Source organism: Rhipicephalus sanguineus, chromosome 6 (assembly GCF_013339695.2).
Source record: "Rhipicephalus sanguineus isolate Rsan-2018 chromosome 6, BIME_Rsan_1.4, whole genome shotgun sequence".
Classification (NCBI taxonomy): Eukaryota; Metazoa; Arthropoda; class Arachnida; order Ixodida; family Ixodidae; genus Rhipicephalus; species Rhipicephalus sanguineus.
In genome coordinates, this window is record NC_051181.1 from 101,375,605 (window position 1) to 101,402,781 (window position 27,177).

The 27,177-nt window shown below is 45.0% G+C and overlaps 2 protein-coding genes and 1 non-coding gene across 6 annotated transcripts; 2 read left to right on the top strand and 1 right to left on the bottom strand.

Annotated features, from left to right (window-relative positions):
• On the bottom strand, positions 1–26,313 carry LOC119396042 (alpha-taxilin). 4 transcript variants are annotated; one of them, XM_037663088.2, is made up of 12 exons: positions 26,290–26,313; positions 18,405–18,818; positions 17,537–17,812; positions 16,479–16,593; positions 13,686–13,816; positions 10,351–10,470; positions 7,020–7,214; positions 6,018–6,137; positions 4,547–4,714; positions 3,172–3,267; positions 2,338–2,473; positions 1–310 (listed from the first exon to the last, which is right to left on the bottom strand). In XM_037663088.2, the coding sequence occupies exons 1-12, from the start codon at positions 26,296–26,298 to the stop codon at positions 264–266; spliced, it is 1,827 nt and encodes a 608-aa protein (XP_037519016.2). In that variant the 5' UTR covers positions 26,299–26,313; the 3' UTR covers positions 1–263. The 4 variants fall into 4 exon arrangements, with proteins under 4 accessions (XP_037519016.2, XP_037519014.1, XP_037519013.1 ...); XM_037663086.2 differs by lacking the exon at positions 26,290–26,313 and adding an exon at positions 22,513–22,942 and having other exon boundaries at positions 1–307; XM_037663085.2 differs by lacking the exon at positions 26,290–26,313 and adding an exon at positions 22,513–22,941.
• LOC119396043 (histone deacetylase complex subunit SAP18) lies at positions 23,137–26,701 on the top strand. Its single transcript, XM_037663089.2, has 3 exons — positions 23,137–23,244; positions 23,414–23,520; positions 26,341–26,701. Exons 1-3 carry the CDS (start codon positions 23,143–23,145, stop codon positions 26,633–26,635), a joined length of 504 nt encoding a protein of 167 aa, XP_037519017.1. The 5' UTR covers positions 23,137–23,142; the 3' UTR covers positions 26,636–26,701.
• On the top strand, positions 25,636–25,709 carry Trnat-ugu (transfer RNA threonine (anticodon UGU)). The gene has a single exon. It is a non-coding gene; the product is annotated as a tRNA-Thr (tRNA).
• Positions 26,702–27,177: the final 476 nt, after the last annotated feature.

The window sequence follows — 27,177 nt, forward strand, 5'->3', positions numbered from 1 at the left end:
TGTTTCTTCTAAACACCTGTATCACAGGCACACATTTAATTTCTTTTCCAGAAATCCTTGTGCATTTACTAATCGTTTGAGTGTGCGATACTTAAATAGTGTGTGTGGCCGAAAGTACGCTGCCACGTTTTGTGTGCTCGATCCCTGACTGCAGCGCTTCATGTCTTTCTTTTGCATGACAGCTAGAATCAATGAAAAATCGTATAAGATGGAAGATAAGGCCTGTGTCAGCTTTGTACTTCTATGCTTCCCGACTAAATGTGTTAGCCTTCTGTTGACTCGTTCACAGCCGCTGCAGTGCCAGAGTCTTCTGCAAAGAAAGAAAAAGGCAAGGGATAAATAACTTGATGCTAAATATCATTCAACATGTACAAATCTACACATCAACAGCTGAGCATGTGTTTCTAATGAGCTGCTTTTATGCACATGTTCGGCCAATACAACATGTTTAAATAACGACTACAGTCAAACGCGCATATATCGAACCCATATATAACGAATTATTGTGTATATTGAACAGTTGTAAAATAATCCCCTTGAAATATTTTATATAGTGAATCACCTATATATAGAACTTTTCTGTGATCCCCTTAAGATTCAATATATCTGGGTTTGACTGTATAAAAAGAAATGCCAGTAACCTGTTTCAGTGCCTATTTGAAACAGTGGCCCCAAACTATCATTTTGGGGATACACTCACATTGCATAAATTTTGTTCAACTCGGAACACTGAACACGTCAGTGTCTACAGTGGAGAGTATTTTTCGCGCAGCGCCTTGGCATAATGTTGTCGTACGTGACAACATGCCTCATGACCAGTGACATGGGATTTTCCGAAAAATGCTCATGTCCTCGATAGTGACTGACAACACCATCCCTGCTTTGGCCATGTAGTCTTCTTTCGTAATTAGTTTGCCAACTTGAAACAAGACCATGCTTCCAGTGCAGATGAGCGTTTTCTCTCTCTTTTTTTTGCTCAAGACCTCATTGCAGTCTATTGGTTTGTTTCGCAAATACAGCGCAGTCCACTTATAACAATATCCAAGTGCCAAGGAAATCCCATCGTTATAAGCGATAATTGTTATAACCAGGTTGAGAAAAAAATAGACCTGGGTAGGCTGCTCAACCGCGTCGTCAGAGTCCTCGCTCTCACCGCTGTCCACAGCACGTATATGCGCAACGATCGCCTCATCACTGAGGCACTCGGATGTTTCCACAATGTCGTCTGCATGAAGAAAGTCGCCCAGACCCAACTCATTTGACCGATGTCACTGCTTTTAAGGCTGCTGTTGAATGCGATGTTTACTCTTAGCAGCATTTTTCTTTGTTCACTCTTATTTTTTTTATTACTATGTATACTCTTACCCACTCCCTTCTGTAACGCCTTCGGGTCCTGAAGGTACTGAAATAAATAAATAAATAAATAAATAAATCTGCGTTAAGCACCGACCACAACTGCGGCACCCCTTGATGGGACATTGGGATGTCAGCCATGACGTCCCGACGTGCCGTACGTGGCGAAATGTAAAACGGAGGCAGTTGTGGAGAAAGACAGTCGAAGCACAGCACACACAACAGGCGAGTGAGCGGTGGGAGCCACCATTGGTGCGACTGGGAGTGCAGACGAGGCCAAAGCTGCGGCTCCGGGTGGGGAGTTTGAAGAAAAGCTCCTCCTCCTCTCGCTTCCTCGTAAGCGGCGCAGTCTACTTGTTTTCTGAGGGGGTGGATGGGGTGCAAGGCGCATCGCGGTGCACGCGGTCAGTGCGGACAGCCATTTTTGATGAGCGTTGTAGCCAGACTCAGTCACTATATCCGACACTGCGCCACTGGAGCATCGAAATAAGCAGTTTATTCTACCATAGAAAGCATACAAAAGTGGCCGGTGCCATCATTGTTCATCATTATATCCCATATATTGTTATAAACAATATCGTTATAAGTGGACTTGGCTGCAATTTTAAGCTCAATTTTGGCAGTAACAAACTATTTTGTGATTAACACTCCATTTAATATAAAAAAGTTCGACCACAGACCCTGGGGTAGCTTTAGAACATTGCACTGAAACTTATTTGATGCTACTACCTGCCTCAAAACAAAAAATTCACTGCGAAAGTTTTCACTGTACTCCCGCAAGAGCACAAGGAAATGCACCTTTAGCATGACACAAGCAATTCAAATAAGCAATTCAAAGTACAATCCAATGTCTAATTACATTGTTGCATAGCCTTCCACAGGTTAATATAGTTTCTTTTTTTTTAATTTCGGAAAATTGTAAACCGTACATTCATAAAGCAGCTTCTGTGCCGACTAGAGGACCTTGGTTAACCACAGGCTCACCTGTGGCAGTGTCGACTCCAAGTGCCTTGACCTTCATGCTGAGCTCATTTCTTTCTAGCTGTAGTGCACGGCACAGCTTCTCCAATGTGATGACCCGCTGTTGGGCAGCCACCAGTTCCTTGTCTCTGCCGTGTTTCTGTCCACGCAAAACGACAAGTGCACGCATAATGAAAAACATTGCTCTCTTTATGTTTTTGGTGCTGTCACTTCTATGTATAATTCTATTACGAATTATAATAACAATAATAAGTATCTGGGCTTTTATGTCACAAAACCCCGATATGATTATGAGGCACGCTGTAGTTGAGGGCTCCGGAAATTTTGACCATCTGGTGTTCTTTAACATGCAGCTAAGTATAAGCACACGGGCCTCTAGCATTTCGCCTCCATCGAAATGCAACCGCCACGGCTGTGGTCAAACCCACGACCTTCAGACCAGCAGCCGGGCACCGTAACCACTGTTTCACCGGGGCTGACTATAAATTATAATAATTCATAATAACTGCCTATGAATATTGAAGGCTACAGACATAATACGGGAATTTTAGGCTAGGTGCTCTTGGAAATTCATTATTTTTTTTAATGCCAGTCCCTTCCTATAAACTTCAGGAGCAACTGTACACTGGCACCATGGGATGTTCAGAAATACCTACTGTTACGATTAGGCAATGCAGCCCGTTCATCGCACAAGCCAGCTAATGAACCTTTAAACAAGAGTGGCCGACAGGCAAGAATGTCGAGCCTCAAGGTAGACTTACACACAAAAGGACTTCACACGGACAGCCATCTTTTGCATTACAAAAAGAGTGGAAATATCTTATACTGTAGGCTCACTTCTGCTGTGATGTCTGCAAGGGCCTTATTGCTGGCTTCCCAGCGCGACTTCCACTGTGCCGTTTCCTTCTCCAGCTTCTTAATCTTCTTGGACATCTGCAAGGAACAAAAAGAAAAAAAAATGGCTCAGCTCTTGATATTGCTATGCCGCAGCATGGATACCCTCAGAGGATTGTTCTACACAGTCATTCATCTCAGTGTTACTGTTAGCCCTTTCAGTGTCAATGACGTACAAGTACGTCATTGCTTGTGTGTTTGAAAAGCATGCCTTTTTCTATCATTTCTCTTGCTTGGCATGTGCCGTCACATTGCGGGAATACATGGAATCCTTTTCTTGCGTCGATGTCTCTCCGTTTCCTTTTTTTAATGCTTTACTACAGCGGTGTGCCGGCTATTGCTAGCGCATCCGGTCGCGCACAGGCGTGCGCCGGCTAGTTTTGATTTCGTCTTTAGAGTGGTTTCCGCTTTTTGTGCCCGCAAAACTGATGGCTCTCTGGTTTAGAATTTCTTAACGCATGACCGCTTTGTTACTCTCTCGTTTATTGCTCCCCGGGGTGCGAATAGTATGCCCGTTTCTGTGCAGGCGCTGACTTACACAAACGATGCCGCTGTGGTTGCGTTTCCTGTTTTGGGGACTCACAAAAACCACTTCCGTCTCACTGGCGATAAGACGAAGGTTTATTATAGGTTTCTCGCATGTATTTTGCTTTCCGGACGCGCACACAACTACACTACATAAGTGCCACCCCTTAAAGGGACACTAAAGAGCAAAACGATTTTTTTCGCATTAGTAAAGTAGCCTTCCACGATACCAAAAACACCACGCTTTCTGCAAGAAGACGCTTAATAAGCGAGAAAACGCGCAAAAAGAAAATACAGGTGGCGACGCCACCTTGGAATTCCCACACCATTTGACGTGACGTCACATATTTTTGACGGCGCCTGCTTGGGCCTACGTAGTTGCTAATCGGTTAAATCGAAGTACACTGTCCTCTGAGGGGACCAGAGACTTGACATAACGAGTCTGTGGAAATTTTGTCGAGCCAGTGGCGCCAAAATACGTTAAATGCTCTTTGAAATCTTTTACGTCACAAATTACAAAGTTCGGCGCGAAATTTAAAAATGAAACTTTGAACTTGGTTTTCTCCTCTAATAATAAACCTATGGTGGTGAAATAAACTACACAAGAGTTATCCGGGCACACTTTATCAATCTAAACCAATTCATTGTTTCTCTTTAGTGTCCCTTTAACACAACAGCCGTGACTGAGAATGAAACATATGACACTGCGCTCAGTGCCAGCAAGCAATAGCAACGCAACAGCGATTCCAAGCAACGCCAACTATCGCCTCTGAGCGCAGGTGATAAGAGTTACCTTCTCCATGTCTTGCTTGAAAGTGCGAAACAGCTGATTGCTCTGCACCAGTGCCCCCTGGAACTCCTCGTACTTGCTGGCGTGAGACGACAGCTCCTCCCGCAGGTGTGACTCCCGCGCCGCCAGCTCCTCCTGCTGCCTCTGAGAGTCGCACACCTGCTTCAGCACCTGCACGTCGCAAGAGAAGAAAGACTTGAAGGACCCCTAAACCACCTAGAGGTCGAAATTTAGTCATGGTGTTGCAGTTGTGCACGAACGAGTCTACAACAAATACGTGGTCGTGAGAATTTTTCGAAATGGTGCCGTAATAGCGGAGTCACACGCATTTCATGATCAAAATGCAGCCCTTGCTCGTTCTGCTCTTTTCTTCGCTACGCTCCGGTCGTTGGCTTGTCTCTCCTCATAGCCAAGTGTTCCTCCTCGCTAAATGAGGAGGATAAGCAGGGAGCGTGCATACCCGCAGGCAGACAAACGGGTTTTTTCTGCTGCTGACACGACCAGATTCACCTGCTGACGTAACGACCAACGCTGGGAATACCGAAAGGCCCAGACAGGTGCATGGGATTGTTTTCTGGGGCGCACCCACGACACTTGGCGCGCAGCGTTTCTCAGTGCTGATCGTGACGGCACTTTGAATTCGATTTGTGCGTTACTTGAAATGTTAAAAGAGGTCGTTTAGTGGCCTTAGACAACAAATCTACCACGCAAATGTGACAAATGCGGCCAGTTGCATCTTGGCTGCTGCAAACAAGCTGTCATACAAACTTCCAGTAAAGCGAGACAAGTGCCCAAGTAAGGCAATAAAGTTGTGTCGGAGAAAACGTGGATTTGTGTTCTATGTATAGCAATAACCAAGCAAACTGCACAAAATTAAAGCAAGCAGTGTACAGTGAAGCTTCTGTGACAGGCTGTTGCTTTCTTTTGTATGTATTTTAGGTGTAGTGTGCCTACATCAAAATAAGGGCTGACCAGAAAATGAAAACATCATACCCTACTTATAGAAGACGCCTCATACAATAAGGGACAAGAAATGGTCCACAGCTTGTGTCACTTAATATGTGTGCTCAACTGCACTAAATAACCTTTCATTACTTGGATACCTTAATCAGTGCGGTAGCCAGGAAGGTGGTTATGGGGGGCGGGGAGGTGTCAAAAAAGCCACCTCCAAAATTTTTACATTTTCTATCTGCATGTGTATCTGCACACATAAAAACACATACACGAACGTACATAAAGTAGGGTTGGACCCCCACCGAAAAAAAATTTCTGGATGCGCTCCTGACCTTAATGACATTTCACGATGGGAGGTATGTCACATAACTAGTGTTTGATGGCTTTGTTTTGTACAAGTGCACTCTCCACGGCCAACAATAAAAGCGTACAAAGCACTCCAGTTTCCCTTGATGTGGAACAGTGTTAGGGCTAAGCTGAGTTCACACATTATCTGGAAGGCTCCATAACTGCTTCTCACAATTTGTTTCTCTGCAAGGAATGCCTGCCTCTCGGCTTGCAACTGTGCTTGGGCCCGGGCCAAGTGTGTTGTGGCTACCTGCGCCTGCAACTCCTTCTGCTGAAGAACGGCATCTATGTTCTGCAAGAAAAAGGCAAGCAAGTTATTGAGACACAATGGCCAGCAGTGAGCAAGTGAAAAACAAAAACAACAGTGAAGCCTTCCATGCAGATGAAACAAATTTCTCTATGACGTTAACAACTTTCTCACCGGCTGTGGTCCAACCAAGCGAAGCGGCTGCTTCGGACTTTTTGCACACGGAGGGGATGGAATGTAGATCTGTACTCTGCTTAACAACGGTTTGTGTCTAAAGTCACGCTCTACTGCCGATGATGTTAAGGTTATGAACACATCGGCGGCAAGCTTTTCTAACGACTTCTGATTTGGCCACAATAAACTCTCTTGCAGTTGTTAAAGAGACACCAAAGCGAAACACTAAATCATTATAGGTTGAATGATTATTTTTTGATAACCTATTGCCATTAATTGCACCGTCATAGGTTCATTATTACAGAAAGGTAAATGAAAGTCAAAGTTTACGCTGAATTTGGTGCCTGAATTCCAGCAGCTGAACGTCAGCGTGCCGTCATACATTTCCAATTCTTTTTTTCACACTTGAGCCACACTGGCTCAGCAAAACTTTCTGAAACATGCCATGTCAAGTCTCTGACTCCTCTAGAATGCAATGTAAAAGAGCCACGTAGCCGCCATTAAAATCTACGACGTTGATGCGGGAATAAGTTGATGCGGGAACACGATAAGTTGATGCGGGAACATCAGAGCAACGTCACCCTCTGTATTTTCATTTCTTCACGTTTTCTAGCATTCTCAGCATCTTCTCGCCGCAAGAGTGGTGCTTCGATTATTATGGAAGGATGACTTACTGACACAAGCGAAACTGTTTTTCATTTTAGTGTCCCCTCTGACCCAAGAACAACGAGGTCAAACGCAAGAGCCACTGACCTTCTCCCAGAGGTCGTAGTGGTCGATGACGCCCTTCAGCCTCTGTGCCAGTTGGAAGTTCTCCTCGCGCAGCTGCACACTGCGCGCCTGGTTTTCCTCCAGCACGGCTGTGATGTCCATCAGCGTCGTCTGGAACTTGGAGGCCACTTCTCGGCGCTTCTCCTCCTCATCCCGAATGCGCATCATGCACTCGTCCTAAGGACACATTTGCAAGGACAACAAGGTAAGGCCCGGCACTACTCTCTGCAGTATGGCACGCACCGTTAAAGGGGTACTGACACGAAAGTTTTCAATAGTAATTTCCTTGCGTCAAATGAAAGGCCAAGCCCACGATAGCCTAGAAAATGTAGTACTGGTAAGTGCAAGTGCGCCCAGAAAAATTACCATGCTTTTCGGTTCCTACTGCACCCTGACACCATGACATGGCACGATATTCTCGTCACGTGCTCGTACAAGATATCGTGACATTTCCGTGGCTCTGTCAGTGACACGCAAGCGGCCATTTTGTATGCTTTGGTACCCGGCTTCATCACAACTAGCCATACTGGCGGGCATAGTCACCAGAATTGATACTGTAGCCTGATGTCATGCTAGTGTCAATGTTGGTAGGTGTGCCATGCAAGAATTGGCTTTAATGTGGAAATAAGATATCAGCATTTCCTGGGCCTTACAGTTGCTCAGAACTGTATACAGGATATTTGTATGGCGGAGTAAACTCAGCTTCTAAAAATCCAGCGCTAAATGTAGTTCAAATCTAGCACTAATGTCGTTTTTTTTCTAGCGATTGGTGTAGTTTTAAACACTGCACTAAATGCAGTTCCACTACTGTGAACCTGAGGAAGTGAGTAGCACGGGCACCCAGCAATTCCCGTTGCATTGTTGTCAGTCTCTGTCTATGAATGATCTTTCGCACGAGCTCGTAACACCGGCGCCGGAGAAGCGCTGGTGGGAGGAGTAATCGCACGCCTGGCGAGGCGGTGGCACCCTTTCTTGCGCGGTGCGAGTGTCGGCCGCACATTTCCCAAGCGTTTTTAACCATATTAAGTTAATTATTACGATTACTTCTGGGTTATTTCTGTTAATCATATTATTTTAGACCATGCTCGTTTAACTTAACCCGGTTTTGAACATTGCTAGCCTTGTTTTAGGCCTGTATTGACCACTTCGTTTTGAGCTTGACATGCCACATGAGATATATGGACGGACGACAAGCCGGGCCCTTAAATTGCTACGCACTTAAAATTGGTGTCAGTACTCAAGCTCAAAGTTTCCCTTCGTGCTTACAAGGAGGATAACAGAGGAGTATCCATGTGGAGTACGTAGTTTGTTTGGTGAAAGGCCAAGCCTTCAAGAGCCCAGTAAATGTACTGATAAGCGTGAGAGCCCCCTGAAAAAGTAATTACAGTATTTTTTTTAAAAGCTAGTTCCAGTTCGTACTGTACCGTGACGTCACAACACGGTATGAGCTTCTCGTCACATGCTAGCGTAAGATATTGTGACGTTTTCATGGCCGGTCCGTACCGTGGCTCCGTTGGTGACGGACAAGCGGCCATTTTAGGAGTTTTGGTACCTGACGTCATCACAACTAGCCAGACTGCTGCGTCAAGTCACCGGAATTAGTGCTGTAGCATGGCATCAAGCTAGTGTCGATGTCGGTAGGTGTGCCATGGGAAAAATGATTTAATATCAAAATAAAATATCTTATCAGTATTAAGTGAGCTTCACACTTGCTCAGAGTCGTCTCTGTATACAGGAGAATTGTATGGCAGAGTAAACTCAGCTTCTAAAATTGGTGTCAGTACCTCTTTAAAGGGCCCCTAACCAGCCCCTGAAAATACAAAAACCGAGCATGTTATTCTCTCCTGCCGATTCTCGTATTCCTGGTGTACTTCGTGACGCAATAACAGTGATTCACGTGACGTCATTACGGTACATATTCTCGATTGATCCATATACGCGAAATATCAGTTGTGAATTGTCTCCTACACTGCTTTGCCATGCAGCCAGCCGCCCGTTCTTCCTTGTCTGGCATGAATATCGTGTGCGATCGGCTGATTTCACTACATTTCACGCGTTTTCGACTGCGCAAGCGGAGATAACGGGGTGTAGCGAACAAGTGCGAAATCATGATGGGCTCCGCGCTTAGTGCTGGCCTTGTACACGTGCTTTGTGAAGAAATAAGTGGCGAGGAGGAGGTATTGCCTGTAGGAAAGGTAGTGGAGGCAAGAAAGAAACCACTCCCTCGTCTTTGGACTCGGGGTGGTGAGGGGCCCTTCAAGGAAAGTGGCTTTGAAATGACCTTGCATTCACAGCACAGTATCATAACTAAATAAAAGGTCAGGTATAACGAGCAGACACCCTGAAGGCTCGCAGGCATCAGCTATTTATCTGTGATGTAAGCCTTGCCTAAGGCTTACACAGAAGGGGACATAGACACAGTTTCAGGTGCACATTGCTGAAAAGCAAAAGTATAGTGTCATCAAAAGGTGCAAAAGATGAAAAAGTTTGTGAAAAGCGGCAACACGAAACATCTTATAAAACATTGGTCATGCAAATAAAGACATGACGGAAGGAAAATCGACAACACAAACATTTTTTGTGCTGCATTTTAACCAAATAGATCAACTTTCTTCCATTTTTAGCATAAAAAATTACCAAAAGAAAGAGAGAAAAGAATGAAAATAAAGCACAAATCAACCAGCATGCCTCACCAATCAACTTATCAAAAGCTAGCACAATCTCAAGACCGTGACAGCTTGTGGTGCAGTCCGAATGCCAACACACATGAATGCGCAGATTAGTTGCACAAATCACTGCCTGGCCCTGCATTCCAGAACTCCTTCAATGAAATGGAGGGGAAAATATAAGCACTTCAGAGCAGTATTGGTGCAGTCTTGTCTTGAATAGTCTTGGCATGCTTGATTCTGGTCAAGTGACAGCTGGATTTTGTCCACATTTACAAGGTCAGAGCAAAGAAATCGCCATCTGAGGATCAAGAAATGTCCACCCACATACAGTATAGACTCTCAGTACACAGAAATTTCTTAAACGGAACTGCTGCTTGAATTGAACAACGACCTCTGATATTACTGGTTTCGTACCTGGATTCTGCACCCCTGTTCGTCTCTCAGTAAATGGAATTCCTGTTAAACGGAACACATTTTCCTGTTCCCTACATGTTTCCGTTTAATGAGAGTCTGCTGTACGTGGGTGTACTGCTTATATACGTTCTTCGCTCGTATACCAAAAATTCAGCTTAACCAGGTTCCTCCGGACAGAAGTCTGCATGTGCAAAACAAAGATGGAAACGCTGGTCAGAAGGTTTGCCCACCTTGACTGCCCGGGCCTGCTTCTGTAGTTCGCGGCAAAGGCTTTCCAGCTTGCTCTTTGCCAGCAGGGCCCGATTGCAGTCGGACTGTAGCTGCTCCTTCTCTCTCGACAATTGCCGCACCTGCACGCATACACATACCGTATATACTCGTGTGATGGTGGCAGGTTTCTTTTTTTGGCAAGAATTGGGTTGAAAATCATGAGAATCGTGAGTGCAGCCATTTCACAGAGAAAAAGAAACAGCTTCATTTTTTCGCACATGTTTTCAGTGCTACATGCCGTTACTGAACTGCAGTACTCGCTTGTACTGGGAGAAGCGAAAAAGAACATTTGGCACTTTCACGCGGTTGCAAAAACGTTAGTCCTCACCCTCGTCCTCCTCCTTACTCGACGCATCCTCAAGCTTGCCTCTGTCCCGGATGAGGCCGCCCTCCGTTCTATCGAATTTTGTCGAGATTCCTGTAACCTTGAAGCTTTTCTCTACCTTCTTGAAGGAAACACCTACCCACGCTTCGAAAATGCAGTGACACACATCCACAAGGGATCCCCTTTTCAGCCATACAGCCGGTGTTGTTTGATGGACGGCAGCCCCTCGGAAGCGGCCACTAAATCTCGGAGGCTGTGCTTTTGCTACTTGGAGATGCCAAAAAAACTGGCCCGGCTTCTTTGTTTTGCACACGAAAAAAAAAATGCTTTGGAATTCTCGCGCCCCACAATGTATAATGCTGACCTCCTCAAAAATTAAGGGTGTGACTAATGCATGGGTAATTTTTAAATACATTTCCTGGGGGGGGGGGGGGGGGATTCTTTGACAAATTTCTGGGTGCGGTTATTACATGGGTGCGGCCATTACACGAGTAGTATATGCGGTGCCTTTTTTAAACCCTCGGCTATTTTGAACAAGCTACCTAAACTTGTCTCTGGCACGACATCCTTAAAGCACCTCCTCAAAAAAAAAAAAAACACACACAACAGTTTTAGATGAGAGGTGCTTCCATGTATGTGGTGTGTGATTTACTGTCAGTATGTCTGAGTGTATATGTGAGGAACAATCGCGTGTCTTTGTCTCACGTTTATGCTTTCTTTTGTTTGTTACTTGATAATCAGCAAGAAGCTGGTTACTCCATACCAATGCCCACAAAAAAGTGTAACTACATTCACCTATTACACAAGTCCATTTTTCAGCCTCGAATGGTACTTCTTATTTTGTCAAAAAAAATTTATATAGTTAAGCCTCGGTATAAAAGAATTTCATTATAACAAAATTCTTGCTATATATAATGCATTTTTTACCTCAATGTAACAAGGCTTCCTCATCCACAATTTCAATATAACAATGTTTCACTGCTACCACAGAGGAATCAAAGGCAATAAATTGAAAGTTCCGATGGTGCCAGTAATCATATCGTTGACTTGCACAAAGTTTTTGCTGAAATATTTTTCACATCGCGCAATGGAGAACCGCTGAAGTGCAGCGGCGTCTTTTCCGTCAGCAGCTTCAAAGAAAGGGTGCTACTGTACCACATAGAGGGTGCTACTGAGTAGCACAGAGCGGGAGCATATGGCTGACATGTGGCATTTGGAGACCCTTGAGCACTGTATTGCACCCTACTCTATCATCTCTACACAATGCGTGGCTCTGTATTTTGCACCGCATGTGGTGTCAACGCCCTGTTTGGTGCTTTAGATGTGAAGCAGCTTATGGCGGAATTCAATCCGGTGGTGGCGGTGTGCGGCGTGACCACCCTTACTGCGCATCCTCCCCCCTTCCTTTCCTCTCCTACGCTCCCCCACTCTCGCGCCTCGTTCTCTCCTGTGCAATGCCGCGATGAGCGCCAGCGCATGCGTGTCCCCTCCTCTCCTACGCTCCCCCCCTCTCGCGTGCCTGTCGACCGCGTTCCCCGCTCGCCCTGTGAGGGTTAACAGCCAGGCTAGAGGGAGGACACGACGTGCGTAGCATTCCTCTTTGCGTTCCACGAAGCTTTGAATGGATGGATGCAGCTTACGGCGCGGGACTTTTTGTTATCACCGTGCGTAAAATATAACAAATATGAGTAGCCGTACAGGCGGTAGAAGCAGACACAATGGGCAATCCCAAACTTGAAAAAAGTTATTCTTTGCCAGGCTGGACTCTGTGAAGATTAGAACTAATTCTTTGCAAACGCAATCAGAACTAACAGGCTTGTTTACCAAAATGAAAGTTCATTTTCTTCTTTTCAGCAAGGGCATTGCTGCAGCAAATTTTAAGCGGCCGACCCATCTTTTTTGAAGCTGCTCGCAATTACCAAAGGCACCGCTGTTGGTTCTTTGAAGTTGTGTGGATGTTCTGTGACAAAGCTGACTAACAAGACTTTTTGTTGATCCAATGCATAGCGGCAAATGAAATTCATGACGCCGTAATGTGTCTTGCTCAATTTTTAATATGGCCCGCAGTACTAAAAGAGGAAACGTGGCCATCTTAAACTAATGTCGTAATTAAGGTTGATGCCTTGCTTTCATGCAATTTTAGAACACGCAGCTCTTTTGTTTTTGTGGCCTGCAACAGCTTTTGATGTTGCGTGTTCATTGGACTGAGCACGATAGCTTCGCTCATGTTGCATTACCATAGCACAATGGACCTGCACTTGTTTCAGCTTTACGCCTGACATACAGCCGCTGTGAAGACGACTTAAAGGGGCCTTGCAACACTTTTTCCGCATGATCAGAAAACGCTGCCAATCGGTAGTCGAGGTTCCTGAGAACATGCGAGCCAAATGTTACAGCACAGCACGGGGCCTGAAATTCACAATTGATTCTCAAAGGCAGCTAGAAACTTTTCCCTCTTCTCTCGACAAATGATATCATAAACCCTAAGTCCACGGCCATTGGCTGATTTCAGCATCGTGAACTGCATACTTACTGAGGCCACCGTGAGATGCCGTGCTCACGAACACACTGAAAGTAAGCCGCGTGTTTGAAGAAAAGAAAGAGAAGAATGTGCTAAAGGTCATGACGCACGCTGATGAACAGATGCATCTTCCTGCCCCTTTGTCAGCCCCCTCCTCCACCTCCTCCCTCTCTCTCTCTCCTTTCCCCACCCCCTTCGAGGAGCTTTCAGCACACTCACTGGTAAGAAAGGAGAGAGAAGGCGCCTGAAGCGTGTGACAAATCCCTGCAGCTCCGCTCATACTCGACAGATTCTAAAAATTTTTTCGGCAGTCAAATTGTGAGGCAATTGGCTCTTTTAGTGAAGCCATTGGATGATTACTTGGAAAAGTGTTGCAGGGCCCCTTTAATTCCCCTTGAGTGCTCCTTTCCCCTACACACAGTTACAGGTAGTTGACAGGAGGAACTGACCTGCCGCTCGGCCTTCTGCACAGCTGCCTGCAGCTGCCACGTGCCTTCCTGGAAGCCCAGGTAGTGCTGGAACAGGGCGCCGAGCTTCTCCTCAGCCGTCTCGTGGGGCTCCAGGATTTTCAACACATTCTCTGCAACCGCAATAGGACCAACAACCACTCACTTTCATGAACGTACACTAACAACAGGCTCCACACTAGTTTAGGCTGGTAGGCAATTCCAGGTTGCAAGGTATACCTTAAGGGGACATAACACCCAATTTTTTATCATAATCTGTGTTATGTGGGTTAATCCTTGTGCGTTCGCAAACAAGCTGGCGAAATTTTACCGCATTTGGTAGAGCCCTTTTAATTTTTAACTAACATTTTCATAAACACCCAAGCGGCCTGAAGGTCGGGCAACACTGGTGCACTCGTGAGCCATGACGTAACAAGCTGCTTGCTGTGGGAGCGTCTGCTTTCCGGCAAACGATTTCGTTCCGTGATCAGCTGCACGTGCAATTGAAACATTTCGGCATTGTTCAGCTTCACATCGAAATTGAACAATCTGCACTGGCTGAAACTTCGGTAGAAGCCGACGACTGTGCTCTATGTAGCACCTGATGTCACTCACGCCACGGCAAAATGGTGGTGGCTGGCAGTGGGTGCGGTTTATAGCTGCCGACATCGAGGACTTATTTTACACTGAAATATTCTTCTACAGTGTGTTTTTTATATATGTATAGGCACAATAGACACTCTACTTCTATTTTTCACAGAGAACTGCAAATTGTTCGGTAATCGTGTCATGGCCCCTTTAACCCTTTGAGATGCTATGTACACAGTTGTGTACACCACTTGTTTTTGCTATTTGTATCAGCTACGGGCTAAGAAAGAGCAAGACATATTGAGCTTTGGATGAATCGAACCTCCTGCATAATAAATTTGTCTTCATCTAACTTCATTTTGCAGTGCACTGTTGCATATGGTCACTCTGCTGAATGGACTACCACGTTCCACGAGTCGTACGACATGCCGCTTCCTGTGACCCCGTGTAAAAAAGTATAATTTTTATTTGCTCAAAATGGACAGAACCAAAAATTAAATTGCATTATATTTCTAGCCAGAGATTTCCTTCTACTTAAGCCAAAACAGAGCACGAATGACTTCAGGACAAATAGATATTTAGTTACAACTTAATTAGGACAAGTAACTATAACACAAATTAACATATTACAACGGTACTTTTGTTGCAATAGAATACTGGGTGCCTTAAAATAATGTTGTATCAACCTGACACATTTACAGACAGTTCTACATAGGTGGCATCTGAAAGGGTCAAGTGATGAAAAATCGTCTAGCAAGGAATGTCACTGGAGCCATAATTTCAAATAGAAAACTTTTCTTTTGTCTGAGCAGCAACTGGAAGTGTGTTTTGAAAGCACACTAAAAAAAGTGGTTGCTGCCCTGATGAAGACAAGTTCACTTGTCAAAATGTTGGTTCCAGCAACCTTCTTTGTTCAACGATTTTCCATCACTTCAGGCCCCAATCATCCCCTGAACTTATGTCTTGTAAGGTACACCTAATGTGACACAACACGCCTTATGGTCATAAATGGCAGTGCTTCAAAGCTGTTACTAGTTTCATCCAATGCACTGTAAACGAGTGTTCTTGGCTCGTGTAAACATCCTGCATGTCAACGATATCTCGTCATCCATCCAAACAGACGTAAATAGCTACTAATTAGTACTCAGATGAGTACAGTACATATGCAAGGATAGCACACAACGATTTGAAAAGTGGTGTGAATCCTGGTCTACGAAGTTTAATTCTAACAAAACACTACCAGAGAGGCTAAACTGACAACAAGTACTTCAAAACACATTTTAGAGAGTGCTCTATCATGCATGCATGAAGAGCTAAAAATCACCGAAAAAAAGAGGGGGGAAGGGATGGGGGGTTTGGTCACATAACTTGGCCAGTTAAAACTCAACTTGAAGCATGCAATACACAGGTACACCAGGAGGGAAAAATTTACGGGACATGGACTTTACTGCAAATGCCAGCTTCTAGTCTGTTAGTGCATGACGCTTCTAATTTAACCCATATATGCCCAGTGTCCTACATATAGGACGCTTCTTTGATGCACTCTAACATCGCTATTTCTTTAGCTGATGACCAGCGCCACCTACAGCACATCAAGCAGGCCTCATTCTCAACATCTGCAAGCCTAGACATTGCTTGCTTTTCATGCTGCCACGTGCCGACCGCTTTCTCCGGGTAAACACGTGCTTTGTGTGAAAGGCATCGTGAAGAGGAAGAAGTGCACGTGAAATGCCGACCGCTTTCTCCGGGCAAACACGCGCTTTGTAAGAAAGACGTCATGGAGAGGAAGAAGTGCAATCTCGGTGTGCACGTGAAATGTTTCAAGGCTTACCACACCCGCACATAGCACCCTAATGCCCAGTGTCCTATATTTATAGGACGGCTTGAAAAACAGTGCTGCGTTTACCTGGCAGTAAATAAAGAACTTGTGCTTTCTCTTGAGGGTAGAAGTACACTTTTTGTGAAAAAAATTGTTTTGTCATTTTTGCTGAGTCTGGGCATATATGGGTTAACAGGAAAGTGTATAGGTAGCAATAACTACTACAGGCTGGAGCATTTAATCGGAGGCGATGTTCCCAGACAAAGTGGTAATATAGGCTTTCTAGAAAATTTTGTGCCCTGTAAAGTTTTGCTGCAGGGTGTACTTTTCACACGTGTCTTTGAGTGAACACTAAAAGGCAGTACTATACACAAGCAGCACTGACTTACCAACGGCACGCTCCCCTTTCCGTTTTGCGGCAGCCGTGCTGTTGGCCTCCTGAGCACCGAGCTTGCGGAGTGGAGATCGTCTCATGCCGCCACAGCACGGGCTCCTCGCCTGGTTCTAAATGAAGCAGCAACACCACCATCAACATCACTCCCCTTTGTGCGCCGCAAAAGCGCGCATGTATGTTCTGTCATTCAAAAACAAAACCTGCTATAGGATACCACTGTAGTAGTCTCAATGCATGCTTACTTGAAGAAGCGGATATTACTAGAGAACATACTTGACTAACTTAGATTCACACTTTAACTTTTTAAAACTGGTTATGTTACTGGGTGTGTTCAGTTTAAGAATGTCAGTGCATGTCCACCGACCTCTTTTAATTCTGCCTAAAATAATATAATTTGTCGGCTGAATTTCTAGGTCCACGACAGGAATCTTAGCGTCACTAAACAAAAGCTTGCCTTTGCCAGAAAAGTTCAGGATTCTCCACTGAGCCCGAAACACATTTTTGAAAACTGAGCAAAAATGAGATCTTGATGAGATCACAAAGAAAAAAGAAAATTAAGGTGCCAAGCCTGAAGGAAGCGCGGAGCTAGGTGGTCTTCTTTGCTTCTCTTTTTTTTTTCTGTTACAGCAGATCTGTTATGGTGGAGGTTTGCCGTGTGTCAGATAGAAAATTATCATCATCATGAACCGGCACGTGCTCAATGACAGCCCAAGCATTCTGTACAGATAGTTAACAGGAGAAATGCATACAAGAGAGTTAAGAAGAGAGTTAACAAGAGATAATTAACGAGAGAAACTCAAACACACCCACCAGCTCTGCTGTGACACAGCCTTGCGTGACTTAGTGTAAGCCAGAAAAATTTTCATGACATAACTATGAATAACGTGCATTGACAAAATGTTACCTTGGTGTGTTGGCAATGCCATTTTAAGAAAAATATCGCAAATATGGCACTTCGATCTACAATGGTGAAGCAACAGGAAGACGAACAGGAAGAAAAATATCAATTTGATATTTTTCGAAAAAATGTTTCTATTCGACGACACAATTTACACCACTCACAGGATTGTCGGTGGTTGCTGCCGGCTGTGCCACCTTCTTGTCGCAATGGACAACGCTCTCGGGCGGGGTGCAACACTTGGGTGATCCCGTGGAAGGAGACGGCGACTTCTCGGACCGCACTGTCTCTGGCATCGGGGACGGACTTTTGCGCGCGGCTGTGACACACGGTTCTTTTCGTGGGACGGGGGACGAAGAGGACGGAGGAGTGCCCGCCTGATCGACGGACTTGGATGTCTGGGCGGCTTCCACTGCATTCTTCTGAATGACCTGAATGAAAACAAATAGTATCAAGACAAGACATTAGAGACACTAGCCGTAATGACTGACAACTAGACTTGCTTGGTTACACTTAAAGAGCACGAACAAAAGAGACAATGCTGTTTTACTTGTGTCCCTGCCATGGGTCAGCAAAAGAATGTGGAGCTCACACAAGAAACATATCTTGCGCTAAGGGCTCACTCGGGCTTAGACTCACCAAAATTTTCCTCAACCGGATTCACTCGGACTCAGACTCACGGCTCAATGTGAGTTTGAGTGAGCCGACTCATGAGTGAGTTTGTTGACCTATAGTCGCTGTATATGATTTGCATCATAAACATTTTGCCTTACAAAGGTCTTTGTTTTCTTGCACAGTTTGGAAACGACTGTGTAACTACCCTTTTGTCCTTTGTAGTAAACAATGTTAACCCATGCCACCATGAAACAATGTTGTTTCGTGGTGGCATGGGTCATCAACCTGCCTCTTGTTCAACCTCCAGTAAAAAGTTTTCTCAGCTAATTATTGTCACGCTCAGTCAGCCCTGCACAGGAGACATAAAATGAGCTGAAAACAGGAAACGCACCACGGCACCAGACGCACCTGTTTGAGCAAACTTAGTTTTTTGGCTGCCTCGTCCTCAAACGACGGCACAGCGGCCCCATTCGAGCTGTCTCCAGAAGCCAGCCTGGTGTTCAGCGTCTCCATTACGGCAGCTTTCATCTCCTTCGCCTTGCCACCAAATGAGTTCATAAGCTTGATTACTTCGGGGTCCCTCTGGAACACAATAGGCGGTTCTGCTTTCTTTTCAGGAACGGGAGACTCTGGTCTCTCTTCAGCCACAGGGGACTCCGTAGTGTCGGAGACCTCTGCAGCAGGTAAGTCCGGGCAAGGAGGGTAAACCTCTCCATTGGCTACGACTTCGGCTTCTGTAGGCACTGCAACGCACCCAGCTAGGCAGCTGTCATCAGCGGCAGTGTCTTCCTGCTGCTTCACCAAATCCTCTGGGCTTGCGTCCTACATACACGTAAAAATGAACACATACACACACACACTGCTCAACATTCACTCTGAGCACTTGCCTTGCATAAGATGATTGCCACATTTTATAATCACGCTCAAAAAGTTGTACCTATAAATCATTTGTATATTTAGAGCACAGTCAAACTATGATATAATAAAGATAAAGTGAATCAAATGAAAAAGAGCAAACTTGATATTTTTCTCATGGATATCATAATTTAATGATTATATGTGTTTACAACAGATACTGGAATTAAGGTACTTCCTTGTTGCATGCAGCTTCATTTTTCCTGAAGTCTGACTGGGTGTCAATAGTTCAATGCAGTTTCTTTGCTATAATCAAAGTGTGTTGGTTGTTTCTAATGCTGCTGTTGCTTGCATGTTAAACAGGGGGCACGGTATCTCAAGCGAACATTTCTGTCTGCTTTGCATCTCTAGCAGTGTGTTTGTACTACTACCTGTATTTCTGAAGATACGGTGAATCGAAATTTCTTTTAAGATCCACTTGATACCACGCGCATTTCCTGAACTGTTGGACAGTGGTGTGCAAATAGTAATTTTTTTGACCAAATCAAATATGAATCGAACAGTACCAGAAGCAAATCGAATAGATGTGAATATAAAAGAGTGTTTGAATACTGAACAACACTTTAAAACGGATATTAAAACAATGTTCACAGCCTATAATTCATAGTTTTACCATTAAGACCACAAATGAAGCATCAGAAACATGCTAACGAGATTCTTCACGTGCACGGAATTTCTCGGAGAGTGCAAGCGATTGCTGAATAGTCGTGTAAAGTCTGGCTTTCTGAGTGAATTAGCGTGCTACGCTATATAAGCCGTCATGGTCTATGCCAGCGATGACGAAGTTTATCATACTTTTGTAGAAGTGCCAGAATGGTCCTAATCAACTGTAGGAACATGCAGTGTGACTAGATGAAGCAAGGAACAAGACGGGACATGGTGCTACATCTCATCTCTGTCCGCTTACACCTTACGTCACTTACAATGTCGCACCAACTACTAGCTCTAGGAAACGTATCAGCTGCATTCTAACCTAAGAATTTCGCATAGTGTGCCCAACTATTCCATTTCAACATGTATGTCGGTTGCAAATGTCGAGTTAAATGCCTTCAAATGGTCCTTTCTTTTTTTTGAACCTGGTAATAGCACTTTGTGTAACAACAGTTTATGTGGCCTCTGTGCATGAGCATGGTGAGCCGGCACTGCTAACAATGGCAGCCAAAGTGTGTCACTTAGTGGCAAGAGCCGAGGCACGCCAGACGTGATTCCGTGTGCTAAAATGCTGGTGAAGCAATGAACTTGCAGCCAGGGCTAAAAATCCACTAATGGTAGAGCCAGGTACGACCGAAAGGTGCAGTGCGAAGCAGCTGTGACCTTCGAAATGGTCGTAAATGGCCATCCACACTGATGGTATGAAGCGTACAGCCATGGACTCATGTGCCAAAGAAATTGCTGCCGGAATGTACTGCACTGGACTAGCCTTGCATGTAACAGTTACGAAGCAGCAAATAATTCGGTCCTACTGACAGCAGCAGTTTCGCATACCAAAAGTATTACATAGCTTTTTGCACTGCCAGAGAATTAGCCAAGTTGCACTACATGAATACCAGCCAGAATTGTTTTAACGTGATAATGTTAAAGACCTCGTTTTGCTGAAATTCTGCTGTCTGTGTCGTTGGTTGCGAGCGAAAAATCAGCGGTGCCCGTGAGTAAAAAATTGAGATAGATGCAAATAAATAAAGAACTTGGGTTCAAGTGGGGATCAAACCCAGGCCTTCTGCGTGGCAAGCCAGTGTTCTACCACAAAGTCACCGCCAGTGCTCGAAACTCTTTTGGAAAAAAACCCCATATGAGTGGCATGCAGTGTGAAGAGTCCCTACGCATGGAATAGTGTGTGACAGAATCGTAGAATCGCACCAGGTTTCAAAGCCTGTAAATTGCGCAACAAGGGCATTGTTTAAAGTCCCACCCAAAACAATACACTCGAACATAATTAAGCATCATCATCATGAACTGCATCAAGAATGTGTGCAGCTGCACGTGTTGCCTTACAGATGCGTAGTGGGTACTTCGCCAATTCACAAAAGGAAGAATTATGGCGTAGTGGGCACTTAGCAACTGTACTTGCAGTAGGCATTCTAGGATAGTTTGAAATGGCCAATGTTACACGCACACACGTTCCTTTCTTAGTGGCATGTTAGAGATGTCCACCAAGAAGCGAAGCCAGGTTAGCGATTGAGAAGGCGATGCAAACGGGGCGAGATTACTCTTTCGCGTTCTACTCTTGAAGGCGAAGCTCAAGCGTCCTCCAAGTTTTTAGCCAAGTTATGGCAACACTGTGGCAAATAAGTACAAGTTTTAACAAGCACTTGGAACCCTATTAGCCCAACTCACTGTTTATAGGCAAACCATGTACAAAGAGTTTCTATATGCAGACTTCCATTTTGTACTGCGCATTGCATCAGCAACTGGCCAAGGGCACCCGTCAATTCATGATGTAGTCCTGGCTACTCAACATGGTAGCTCATTGGCAAACCTGCTGAACATAAGCGCATGGGTTTAATTGCCATCATCGGTGGCCTCATTTAGGCACAAGTGAAATGAAAAAGCATCCTGTGTTTTTATATTCTGTGTAGCCTTATTAGCGCTTTTTGAAGTCGTGAGCCAATCGACTGATTTAAGGGCACATTGAAGAACCTCAGGTGGTCAAAATTAACCCAGACCTTCCCACTACAGCAGGCCTAACATATAGATATTGTGGTTTTAGCATGTAAAAGCCCAGAACTTTTTGCCATCTTGGCCTTCGAATACTGTTCTCGCATTACATTCTGCCCAAGGCCAGAGGACAACGACCCCGGAAAACATTGAACTACATGAGATTAGCCTCTTGCCTAACTTGTGACATGTAGGGGAGTTCTTCCAACGAAGTGTGCAAAAAGCACGCGTTACCAAATTGTTAAGGTAACATTTGTAAAGCTCTAATGAGCATTTTGTACTTTCATTTAAACTTAATAAGAACTTGTTGTTGGGCGAGTTGGTGACAGGACAGGTGTTGTCCTGTCCTGCCTTCTCTCATGTGTTCGTCCTTTTTAGCGCAAAAATCAATAAGTCGTCTAAACTGTTTCGCTTATAACGACTCCTAAAAGTTATCTCACTGTCACCGACTCAGTTTTCAGTTCTCGTTTTCTTTTTACACAGGCATAAAAATGTGGAACGTGAACATGCGGCCTGCTTTCTAACTGAGTAACTCCCACCAATTTTGATTTTTGTACATACCTGAACTATTAATACAAGACGAAGAAAAGTTAAATGCGCATGCGTCCGTTACTTTCGTTGTGTAAAGCTGATACTGAAAACCTTGGGTTGCGTCATTTAAATGTCACCAGCAAGCATTCTGGTGAATCTTTCTACTAGGCGTACTTAGTGAAACCTCGATCACTGCGTGTCACCTGGCCGACGCGCCGAAGACGCGAGAACACGGCCAAGGAAGGTGAAGCGCTCACAAAGTAACGGCATGCTTACGCACTCCTTATCTTGTGCGCTACCTGCACTATGTAGCGAGGTGTAAGCACGGGAGGGCACACGTGAGCGGCGGCGGGGTTATCAGCGGTTCTGAGCCGCACGCTAGGCGTTAAAAGCATGCCGAAATGCAACGCCTTACCAAATTAGGAACGACCGTCTTTGCATCTCGCGGTTCTTCTTCGGTGACGAGGAGCTCGTCCGTTCTTTGTACTTCGGTTTCCATCACAGCTCGGGGAAAAAGATAACGGCAGTGCACAACGCCGCTTTTGTGGCGGGTAAAACGCTGTCTCGCGGAGGTGTCTATCAGAACAGTTACGCAAATCCTAACGTTCTGAGGCTCAGTCGACTAGCTGCATCCGAAAATAAGAGAGAACTAAAGTAACGCACGCGTCGACAACCGACAAAAACGCAATAAAAAGGCACGACTGCAAACGCAGGAGAAAGAGACCCAGTTATATTTACAGTCTCTCTATTCCAACGGTTAATTGAGCTCGAAAAAACTAAAGGCGCTCGGAATGCACAAAAATAGACTTCACGACGCGTAGAGCACCGCCATGCCTTTCAAGCGCATGAAGCGAGCGAACGCGCCGTTTCAGCCGAGCCGCACAATTTCATCTTAGTTTTTGCGACACATTGCGGTAAAAAAAGTAAACGCCATGTTTAAAATAAAATTTATTAGTTATAACACTATAAAAAGTTCATTTATAACTCGTTCAGAAACTAGTTAAACTTGCAGTGAGTGCGCCGAAGGGCCGAAGTTTCAAGATCAATGCAGGCAACAAGGGGCACCGGCGCAGTCGCCATTGTTTACGCGATGGAGTCCGTCGTCGAAGAAAAGAATGAAAATGAGAAGCCAATTGACCGAGAAAAGGTTTGTAAAGTCACTCAGAAGTCGTACGAGTGCTTCGACACTGCGTCCAAGCACCCGCCCGCACGGTCAAATTTATGCGCTCGCCGACTAATGGCTGCCTCGGTTTCAATGAGGCAACTGGTGCGACTCGCAGTCTTATGAGTTCAAACGCCGTTTGTTTTCCTTGTAGACCTGCCCACTGCTCTTGCGGGTGTTCCTGAACAACTCCAGGCATCATTCCATGAGCGAGTACTCCAGGGGCAACGTGCCGAGCAACGAACTGCAGATCTACACCTGGTGAGTTTCGAAAGCTTCCACTGGTGCGCCGCCTTGAGATCACGCGTGCTTCATGCCGTCTGACTGACTTGCCCCGCTTAAACCTGCTGTGATTCTCCAATTTGGCGACATATGTTATAGTTATGTCCCATTCTACTGACTTGGACTTGTCGGGTTTGTTTACTGCCTGGTGCACTCTGATACAAGTACGCCAGTGCGGTTTGTTGTAACGTCGGCTTGGTTTGTCGACAGGAACGCGTACTTGTGTGTATCGAACACTGCTGACGTGCGCCATGCAGTAAAGGGTTGGGAGTCAGGTGAGTTCCGTAGTGACCTGGTGACTTAACTTTAACGCTTCTGACGTTCAAAACAGTTGTGTCTCTTGTGCTTGCAGCACAGCTTGTCATTTCGTGCGGTTTCCGAGTCTCGGAAGCCTCACGAAAACCACATTATAGTAGTATCTCATATTTCACAGTCTCGTGGCCCTTTGGTCGTGGCTGCTTCACCTTAATCACATTGCGAGGCGCCGGGCGCTTGCATTTGGACTTCCTTTGTAAACTGCTTGCCATGACTCAAGTAAAAATTGCCAGCCCTTCCGAAAGTCGTAGCGGAGCAAACAGCCTGTCAACTCCGGCGCTAGACACCAGAGTTGCTGCCAACCATGTCTAGGTTACCTGCCAAATCTGCCAGAGTTCATAAAGCGTGTTGTTGAGGTGGGCATTGAGTTATGTGCTGCATTGTTCTCTGACTGCATTTTTGGGGTATGTAGTTGGTAACCCACAACAATGTCTTTCACTGCATCCATTGAAAACAGTGGCATGTAAAAGTTTCTTGATGTGCAGTTAAGTTTCATATTCACCTTATTGCATGTTTGCACTTCTCAGCCCAGCCGGTTTCCAGCACATCTGATTTGCTCTTGTCTGGTAGGTGCTACGTGAGCTTTCATAACACACACAAATTGGTGCCGTCACCAAGTGCAGCGCCACCGGTAGTTCAAGAACATGCTGCAGTTTTCACTATTTGACACCAATGTTTCTCAAGATAGATGTGTCCAAAACACATTCTTGTCAACAGATGTAACACTCCCATCATGTTTGGGTTGTCAGGACAACACACAACCCGCCACGGTGGTCTAGTGGTTATGGCACTCGACTGCTGACCGGAAGGTGATGGGATCAAATCCCGGCCACGGCGGCCACATTTTCAGTGGAAGCAAAAATGCTTGAGGCCTGTGTACTTAGATTTAGGTGCACGTTAAAGAACTCCAGGTGGTTGAAATTTCCGGAGCCCTCCACTACTGCGTCCCTCGTAATCATATCGAGATTTTGGGACGTAAAGCCCCAACAATTATTATTATTAGGACAATGCACCATGATAGGAATTATCCGGTCGTATACCCTCAGACGTTACTACCACTGGCACTCTTGTGGATTGAACTGTTGCAATAGAGAAGAGTTTCACTTTGATAAAAGAACTTGAGCATGGTGAAGCCTTGGATACAAAGGATAACTTGGTGATTCATCAGTGCTTGTATGGGTGTCTCCTGTACATGCATCTAGTCTTGCATAACACATTTCTTCCTCTTCTGCAAATTTTGATAGCTTACCCTCCCCTTGATTTTTCCATGTGTGGTTTCAGCGATCGTATGGCCCATTTTTACCACCCATTTGGCATGCACATATTTTCTGATTGAAACAAGCAGAGGAAGCAGAAGTCATTGTATGTTCTGCCTGTCTCTTCAAGATTTCTGTTGCCCTCAGGTGCCTTTGTTAAATGTGAGCCTCGAAGGTTTACGCTAAGTACACTGTGACAAAAAAAAAGGAAACTATAGACAGGGCATTACTGTTGGCACCATCTCAGCTAGATGATTAAAGGGGCACTAAAGAGAGAAATCCTTTTTCTCGTATGAGTAAACTACCCTTTTACAATACCAAAATCACTGCCCGTGCCACGAGAAGACGCTTGATAAGCAAGGCAACTCGCAAAAAGAAAATGCGGGTGGCGACGCCACTTTGAGATTCCTGCACCAGTCACCGTATTGTTACAGATTTTGAGAGCGGTTACTGGGGTCTACATAGTTACTAATCGGTAAAAATGAAGTACATTGCATGTGGTAATGTGCACGAGGGAATGACTGCTGCCGTAGCTCAATTGGTAAGAGCATCGGACGTGTAATCTGAAGGTTGCAGGTTCGGACCCTGCTGGTGGCAAGTTGTCTTTTCGTCCACTTTACTTTCTTCACATCTATATCATAATTACTACAATAAAACTCAAACAGTACAATTGACGTCCCCTGTACCTTCCTTGGCTTCATTATCTGCTGATTTTCATTTAAAAAATACACTTTGAAATTCGTAATGTCACACGCAGCGATTTCAGCGCGAAATTGAAAAATTTACTTTTACCTTGATTTTCTCCTCTATTAATAAAGGTATGATGGCGGAATTAACGTCGTTAGAGTTTTCAGAGTACAATTTGTCAATAGAAACCAACTCATTGATTCACTTTAGTGTCCCTTTAAGTGAAGGAGCAATTGGGAAGTCAAACTTTATATTCTGTACGTATCTCCATTATTGACTCTTTTTTAACAGTTAATATGAGACAGTGATCTTTTTAAAATATGGCACTTATTTCATCATGTTGCAGTGTCTAAGAAAAATGTCTCGGGGTTCTTTTAAAGCTTGTGGCAATTTGGGAAACATGGTGAGGGTTAGCAGAGCAGTATCGGACACATCGGATGGGTTGCAAGGTAATGAAGCTTTAAAAATGGCTCGATTAAATGTTACATACACGGGTCATTGTGCCTGCCTTGATCATGCTCAAAACTTGCTTCACTTTCAGGATGGACGCTACCTTGAAGGAGTTGACGAGCCTTGTCAAGGAAGTGAACAGAGATGCCCGACGGAAGGGCACCTTCTTTGACTTTGCACTGGTGTTCCCAGACGTGCGAGGTCCAGGTTATCGCATGCGGGACATCGGCACCACCTGCTCGGGACAGAAGGGCTCGGACGACAACAAGACCCTCAACGCCTGCCGGTTCCAGATCGGCGACTACCTGGACATTGCCATTTCAACACCTCCCATGCGCGGAGGACCAGTGCCACCTTCGAGACGGGGCAGGCAGTCTGGCTTCTAGCCAGCGTGACCTCTAGCTTCAAAACATGTCCCATCTGTACAAAATAAACACCTTTCTGTCTTGTAACCTATATGGCAAATTGAGGCTTCGTTTGCTTTTCTTACTGCACTCCCGCATTGACCATGGGGTGTGTGAGGGAGCGGTAAAAGAAAGGACAAAGAGTTTAACTAAAGGGTACTTATGGGTTGCTACTCTTTACTGGTAAGTGGTGTGGAATCTTCATAAGAGCAGCGCTCATGGAACACACCAACACACTTCAGGCTGTCGTGCAAACGAACACACACATGGGCATTTATTAGCAGCTTTTAAACAACAGCGAGCCCGCCAGCAGAATCTTACAATAACTACAGTAACATGACAAATAAGCCAATATAATGCCAATGTAACTCTCATAAGGAGCATAGCATACACAATGTACAGGTCGGTCCACTGTTAAAGGGAACACTCGAATGAGCCGCCTTCATTTTGCTGGCCCCCTCATTCCAAGTGGATGTGGAAACGTTGTTCGTTCAAGGTACTGGTCTGTCAAAGGGAGTCGGAAC